This window comes from Triticum aestivum, chromosome 3A, assembly GCF_018294505.1.
Source record: "Triticum aestivum cultivar Chinese Spring chromosome 3A, IWGSC CS RefSeq v2.1, whole genome shotgun sequence".
NCBI classification, from domain to species: domain Eukaryota; kingdom Viridiplantae; phylum Streptophyta; class Magnoliopsida; order Poales; family Poaceae; genus Triticum; species Triticum aestivum.
The window spans coordinates 181,366,467-181,374,481 of NC_057800.1; the positions used below are offsets into that span (position 1 = coordinate 181,366,467).

The 8,015-nt window shown below is 44.3% G+C and overlaps 1 protein-coding gene across 2 annotated transcripts; it reads right to left on the bottom strand.

Moving 5' to 3' along the window:
• Nucleotides 1–1,454: 1,454 nt before the first annotated feature.
• On the bottom strand, nt 1,455–7,467 carry LOC123060879 (E3 ubiquitin-protein ligase ZNF598). Of its 2 annotated transcripts, XM_044483744.1 has the most exons (8): nt 7,162–7,467; nt 6,695–7,012; nt 5,437–5,645; nt 5,310–5,358; nt 4,650–4,766; nt 3,376–3,465; nt 3,192–3,254; nt 1,455–3,063 (listed from the first exon to the last, which is right to left on the bottom strand). In XM_044483744.1, exons 1-8 carry the CDS (start codon nt 7,327–7,329, stop codon nt 1,828–1,830), a joined length of 2,250 nt encoding a protein of 749 aa, XP_044339679.1. In that variant the 5' UTR covers nt 7,330–7,467; the 3' UTR covers nt 1,455–1,827. The 2 variants fall into 2 exon arrangements, with proteins under 2 accessions (XP_044339679.1, XP_044339680.1); XM_044483745.1 differs by lacking the exon at nt 4,650–4,766 and having other exon boundaries at nt 7,162–7,464.
• Nucleotides 7,468–8,015: the final 548 nt, after the last annotated feature.

Consider the following 8,015-nt stretch of genomic DNA (forward strand, 5'->3'; position numbering starts at 1 on the left):
CAGCAGTTGCAGCCCCGCCAACCCCCTTCCGACATGGTGATTCCGACCGGCGTTGGCATCCTCATCTTTGTTTCCAGAGACGGTGGCTATGGGATTGCTCAGCCTCAGGCCAGGGAGAAATCCCTGCTCGGCTTGCCGATGCTGGCAGCGGTGGCGTCTGCGAACGTCGTTTTCCTTCTTGGAGGCGTTGTTAAGGCCCTCGGCTGCGCCCCTCTTCGAGCTCAGGGGAAACCCTAGGTCCGGTTCCTCCGGATCAGATGGTGACGGCGTCTCGACGTCGTCCTCCTTCTTGAAGGCGCCATCTTGCTCGCTCGAGGTGTCCCCGGTTTTGGTTCCCGAGATGTTGATGGTCGAGTTGGTTTGACGTTGCCACTCTTGGTTCAGGTTTGGTAGGTTTAGCTGTGTTGTATCCTCTCTTCGGGTCAAGCATCACTTTTCTTTCTGCTCCGGTCACCATGTTCACGCCTCCTGCGTTTGTGTCATGTGTTGTACTCCTATCTATACTCATTCTATTTTCTTCTATCAATGCAATGATACGCAAGCTTTGCGTATTCGAGAAAAAAAAGAACAAAGTGAATGGGCTTTCCACAACATTACTGCTTTACTACAAGCTTATTGCACCATCTGTTTATCGAAATATATGTACCCTCAAAACCAGTCCCACGGAAATAGGTATATTGCTTTCCATTTACGATCCATTATAGATATTTCCGGAGGGATATACGAGAGGAAATAGATGATAGACACAAACAAGTTCCCAAATCCTGGAGCGGGACAATGGGCGTGCCCCGGCCCTGCATGTCACAAACTCCTGCCTACATAAAGCTCCTAGTTCAGGCATCAGCACTCATAGTTGTGATTCAGACTTGGGTCATGTTGCAATTCAAAGCAGAGAGGAGATTAATCTCCCCGGGGTGGTGAGTCGCTTAAGTGGTGGAAAAATCAGCATTGCATTTCACCGCTTCTGAGATCACGTGGTGAAGGCTAAAATATTTCTCGGTGTTTTTTTTTCCTGAACTTTTCAATGTTGTATTGGTCCTCTAATACTAAGATGAGGTATATATAGAGTACAAGTGTGAGAGAAAGACACTTGGGGTAGAGGCAAGTCATAGATAATTTTATACTTACTCAGTTCGATTGATTTTATGTTCTTCATCGCTTCCTACCTTTTCTCCTTCCTCTACCCCACGCATCTCGTGCGGAGGCATTGTGTTTATCGCGGCAATTCATACCTGCACTTTGCGCCCTCGGGATTAAGAAGACAAAGTAAAGCGTCTTGAATTGTTCGTTACTGCTGATTACTGAAAAGTATTACTCCCTTTAATTCAAATTAATTGACAAGATTTGGTACACCATTAGTACAAAGTTGTACTAAAGCCCCATCAATTAATTTGGATCAGAGGGAGTACCTCTGTTAGGAACAGAGGGTGTACTTTGTAGTATTAGGTTGGACATAGCGCACTCTGATGAATTGGATATGTAAATAAGTATAGTTCTAGATGGATTTGATATGTAAATAAGTATAGTTCTAGATGGATTTGATATGTATTTCCATACAAACTTCAAAATACTAATCCTGCCAGAGACATCCTGAATTACAATAGCTTTGATAGTTACCATCCACATAGTCCAGATCTATTCCTTCTTCGCAACATTCACGACACAATTACGCAAACTCGACATAAGGTTCAGACAAAGAGAAACAGAAGCGAACCAAATAATTACTCCGCGGTCTTCTTAGTCACCTCGACAAACCAGACACGAATCGGGGAAAAATGGGCGTTTTCACCGCAGCTCAGGTGGCAAAACATCCAGTAAAACCCCAGTTTACTTCTTCGCCTTGCTCACGAGTCTCTGCCCCCCACGGTTTTGCCAAGCACCCTTCACAGGCCACCTCGGCTCCTGCAAAGGTCCATCGGCTGCTCCACACCCTTCTCTCAACGGCGCTCTAGAGCCTCCCACCTGCGACTGAAGCTTGCTGGCAGCACTCAGGAGCTTATCTTCTAACAAATCCTGTGCAGCAGCAGGAAGTTTCCCCTTCCCCTTATTTTTCCGGGTGCTTTCTTTCGAGCAAACAGCTCCACCGCCACCGTTTCCTTGGAGGCTTGTAAGGCGCAAATTCGCGTAGTAGGCATCAGCAAGCTCCTTCTGCTTTTGAGGATCAGGCAGCAACCTGGACATTTCAAGAACGAGGTGCGACAGACCAAATTGTTCGACATATGAAAGGTACTTTGAAGCATTGATAACGCCTTGACGGTACTCCCCAGAGATCTCTTTGAACATCGAGTACCTGTCCCGGTCCATTCCTAATGCAGCCTGCATTCTTTCAACCAATGAATTATTCGCTGCACGAACATCATCCACAGAGCACAACACCTGGCGGCTCACAGGTGTTTCTTGCCTTCCATTTCCTGCAGAAGTCAGACTCAGCGATCCACTAACGTGAGGACTTGTGTTGGGTGTAGGCCAACTTGGGGAGTGACTTGAACCAGAAGGGATCAAATCAGTATTTTTAAGGGACCAATGCTGAGCAGAATGGTGTGTATTCACAATTCCGTTGCTTTGTTGTCGGAGCCCAAATGCATGAGTGTTCTCAGCTACCTTTCGTACCCCCTGCTCTGTTGACGCAGCAGTTCTGTTATTACTGCCTGATAAAGGAGGGAATTCCAAATCCATTGCGCGTGCAGCAGTCCGTGAGCTCCGACTGGCAAATGGTGTATACCCTGATTGCCCTGATATGGGAGGGGATGGAGCTTCTTGAAAACAGGAACCTATTCTTGCATCAGGAACCTCCTGGCGGGAGAGGGGAGGAAAGTGTGGTTGCTGCCAAACACGGTTCATCCCAGAGCTTTGGCCTGCTTGTGATGAGTGCCCAGAACTAGATCGCAAGGGAGACACAACAGCAGCAACTTGATTTCCTGAGCCACGGCCCATATTTGCAATGCCATTCTGAACAGACAGCAAGGTATTGTCAACAGAACCATTGGGGAGGCAAGCGTTGTGCCTTCTACCTCTGCCATTACTCTGCTCTAGCTCGCTCCGGTCTCTAGAACTGGTTGGTGTCTGTCAATGAAGGGCAAAGTAAAATAGATCAGCTTACCGCGCCATTTTTATTATCAATATGTATATGCTAGCATGTCAATAGTTGGCTTAACACAAGAGATGGAAATAAGGCAGATTCGTTTGTACACCTGGAGAGCAGAATTCTTCTGTGCATGAGGCATGCGCTTCCTATGCTCCACAGCATTGTGCCTCTGGAGGGAACAAGAAAAGAAAAGATGTAATATCAGTAAAGGATAACCAGTTATCATGCACTAATCTAGTGACATGTCCAGGGAATATGATTTAACAATATATCATTTGTGTTTGACTTGCCTTAAGCTCTGCTTCACTTTGGAAGACAATGAACTTCTTCTCCAAGCACTCTCTGTCCTCGCAGAAGAAATGGTCTCTTCGGAAATGCATCTAAAGGGGCACATGCACCATGTTAGGTTCTAACATGAAATTTACCACAATTTTGACTTGGAATTCTGTAGCAACTTGTTATTCCAATTTAATACAAGTCTACCACTAAATTCTGTACCATAGGATTGATATGCAGTAAAAATCTTGTGTGGGAATGGCATGCATAGGCACCGAAAATGGAGACCATGCTATATCCACATCAAGGATAATATCTAGCAGGCACAGCTCCAGTTGGAAGAGATAGACAACATGCTATGGTCTCGCTTAACTGCTACGGACATGACCTTCAACTGCGGAAGTGATGTGACATCAACTTAATCAATATACTCATTACAGTGTTCCGAAAGGCGGCTGCACCCTACCAAAATTTTGGTCATGACCCAATGATTGGTCTTTGTTTGGATGGTTGCCAATTATTTGGCATGCCAATGAACTCTAGCCAACTCTAGTTCATTTTTCTTGCCAATGTTAGCCAAATCATTGGCAACCAAAACCTCAACCAAAATTTTGGCTAGCCAATGCTTTGGTGGGGCAACCTTGGGCATAAACCAAACACACCCCTGCATTCTAGGGCACACCCTCTTGCCTAGGCAGCCGCCTAATCAGCGACTAGGCACTGGTCTGCTTCCTGATTAGTGCCTAGCACCTTGTGAATGTACATTGATGGTCCAAACATAAGGCATACTTAACAAATATAGAGTCGGAGATTAAAAATGGGTAAAATGTACAATTCTATTCAAATAACCTAGTTGGGCAAGGATAGTAACTTATATCTTATCTAAACAATATTTGGTATCCACTACAATATCTCTGTAGTACAAATTTGCCCATAGATGCAATGTTTACATGTATTTATGTTGGTTTGACTGCCTAAAATTAAGGAGAGGATTCCTTATTCGGCCCTTTCTTAAAATTTGCGTCCCTATTTGGCCCAAAACAATTTTTCTTCCCTATTTGTCACTAAATATATAATTTGTTCCCTATGTGACACTTTCATCTATTTTTGGCAACTAAAGGTGTTAACTGCAATGTGAAAAGACAATCTGCCCCTCGTGTTATAGATGGCTTAAAAAAAAGAGCGTTCATTTCTTCAGCCTGGCGGAACAACCCAGCCAAGACATTGCCGTGGAGCTATAACAGGCTTTAAAAATTCGTATCTCACTTTAAAATTCAACGCATGTTACCTCACAAGCTTGCAACGGCCTCGCGTGAAGATGACAAGTTCTAGTACTGCAAATATAAACACGGCGTCCATTCAGATGCATGCACAAACGGACTTTAGGAGCACCGTACCATTTTTGCTGCATATACGTACGCACTGTCAGACTCATGAGTGCATGACGGGGTGCAACTCTCCTTGTGCCTGATGCACGCGAATGCAACATATGCACCACAGCACCAGCGGCGGTCTGTAGGAGTTAATCACAATTTACACAACTAAAAAAAAGCTACTGCAGTACAAATCCTAATTTTTTTGTGACTCTTAATGAATTAATTTGAGTTAGTCTGAGTTGATGTCGGTCTGTATGTTCCATTAGCTTTCACTTTTGGCTCTCGTCTGGCTGGCACCAATAAATCGGCTCAGTGAAATAAATGAACGCTCTTTTTCTCAGCCTAGTATAATACCAGGGGTAGAATGGTCTTTTCATGTCTCGTTAGGGGCCAAAGTAGTCAGAAGTGTCACATAAGGAACAAATTTAACATTTGGTGTCAAATAGGGAGGAATAAACTTTATTGGGCCAAATAGGGGAGCAAAATTTAAGAAAGGGCCAAATAAGGAATTCTCTCAAAATTAAGATAGCACTCTGACTTTAGTATAACTATGCCAACTTGATATGACATACCTCTAAGTCATCATAGTTCCTGAAATAATCATCCTGCCCACCGTGCTGCCTGTAAACAACCATGAAGTCAGAGACAGCATAACTTTGTACTTATGCCCCAACAAATAAAATAACGGTTGCGGAGCACCTCTGACATATGTGACAAGAATAATGTTCTCTTGTCAAATGTGTATCTAGCTCAGTCTCTCCATAAAATGGGCTTCTACAAAACTTGCACATCGGGTGCCCTGCAAAACCCCTGCGCTCAACTTCCGAGCCATCCACCTCTGAATCACCGGTTTTTATGTGCTGATTTAATTGAGGCCTTGTATAAAGTTTCTGCTCGCAAATAAATACCTGCTCAAGACAACAATAGTACAGGAATTTATTATAAAAAACAAATATTGTGGAACACATGAAATATTCATTACACGGGCTACAAGCCAAGTATGCAATCATGATAAGCAGGATGTACCTTCATAACTAATTTGCCCTGCTGGTAAAAAGAAATCAGTAGGAATTTGCAGCATGCCAAACATTAAATCATTATGCACCAGGTTGAAAAATATGGTTCAACTATGTTAATTTGGGTGTTCTCCTAACTATTTTAAGCATGTACTCCCTCCGTTTCTAAATATAAGTCTTTTTAGAAATTTCAATACAGACTACATACGGATGTATAGAGACATGTTTTAGAGTGTAGATTCACTCATTTTTCTATGTATGTAGTCTGTATTGGAATCTCTAGAAGGACTTATATTTAGGAACGGCGGGAGTAGATGTGAACTGCAAGAGAATGGAAATACTAATTTGCGCACACAAATCTTGTGAACTATTTAACCATTGTTTGTTCACATCCGATGTAATAAACTTGAATGTTGGAGTGAAAAGAAGTGATGGAACAGGTTAGATATTTTTATCTACTTTTAGGAAGAATACATACATTTTTGCTATGGTCTAAATGAGAGAATTACATGATATATCATCCACTGGTGGATAAAAACAAGGGATGACACGTGTTCAGTTGGTATGGAGAGTAATGGGCTAGCAAAAAATAATACAATCAACACTCAGGAAATAATACTTCCATTGCTACATGTAGATGACAACAACAGCAACAAAAATATGGCAAAACACTACTAGTTTGTAACTGATACTAATAGCATCATACAACAACATGACCTAAGAACTATCATGTCAACAGAAGAAAAAATCAAGTCTTAATGGGTTAGTAACTGGTATTGAGCACTGCACAACTAAATGCAAGGATGAATTGACCACGCCGCACCAAGTTATATATGTCTAGTGTTGCACGAAGCTATTGGTATTACCAGCAAGCATTTCATCACGTTAGAAAATAGGATTAAAGCAGTTAACAAGGACAAGCAGGCCATCAATTGCATCACCTTCCTCCCATCCAAGCAGAGGTCGCACATGTACAAGCAATGCTTGTTGGACAGATGGGCTTTGAGCTGCTCGATGGTCTCGAACTTGATCTTGTGTTTCGCCTTGGACGACTTACTGCCCTTCTTCCCCTTGTTACCACTGCTTTCGCAGACGGTGCAGGAGATCCGGCAAATCGCCCTTACCATCCTGTAATGGTCAGCGTCGTCGAACCACACCTGCGTGGCCTCGTGGTACCAGTAGTCCCCGGTCTTCCCCTCGCCGGCCGCGGCCGGCAGCGCCGAGAGATCGCCGATCGCCTTGGTGCGGTCCCCCATTTCCTGGGCAGCGAGAAGCCATCCATGAGGGCGGAATTCGAAATTTGAGACGTGCGCGGCGCGGGGGCGGCGCGTGGGGCGAGAGGGGTTGGGGGCGGGCAGGGGAAAAGCGCTGATGAAATTGATGTAGCAACTTGAGAGGTGGTGCTGACCTTGGTGGCGAAGACGGCGGGGCAGTGGGTCATGCAGAGGCAGCAGCGCTGGTCGCGGAGGACGAAGCGGAGGCGGGTGACGCAGGCGGAGCAGACCTCGCGGTGGCCGCAGGCGCCGTAGGCCACCCATTCGAGCCGCTCCGCGCAGACGGCGCAGGCGTCGTCCATGTCGAGCTCCACGGCGGAGGGGGGCGCCGGCGGCGGGGGAGCTGGCCTGGGTGGCGGGGGAGGAATCTGCTGGTTGGAGAAGCGGGGGCAAACGGAGGGAAGGGGAGGGGAGGGGGGAGGAGGGGTCCGGTCGAGCGCACGACGCCACAATGTCGGAGTTGGTGGGGAGCCCTGCACAGTACGGTAACTGCTGGTGCTGGAGCGGGGGAAGTGTGTGTTGTTTCGATTGGGATTTTCCCTTGAAATAGCCAAACTGATTAGGATCTTTCCCTTGTGTACTTATAGAATTTATTTAAAAATATTACATCAATGTTATTATAAATTAAATGAGATAAAGATACCGAGAGAGACATATCTAAAAAATCTCGGCATAAACTATGTCAATCCAATGACCTATATTTCTTCAATTTTAGCATGCAATTATTTAGCAAAAAAATAAAAAATTAGCATGCAATTAATATCGTACCAAATATTAAGATCTACATTATACGCATAATCAATGTGTTATTATATCCTATTTAATATCAATGCCAATATTTTTCTAATATCAACGTGCATTACATGTATGTATTCACTATAGTATTTGAAAAGAGAAAAATTGATTAGGTTTTGTGTTATTTTTTTTATTTTGTGAGCAAACTTTCGATCTGTTCATCATGCCATGGCAGTACAAAAGAATACATAAA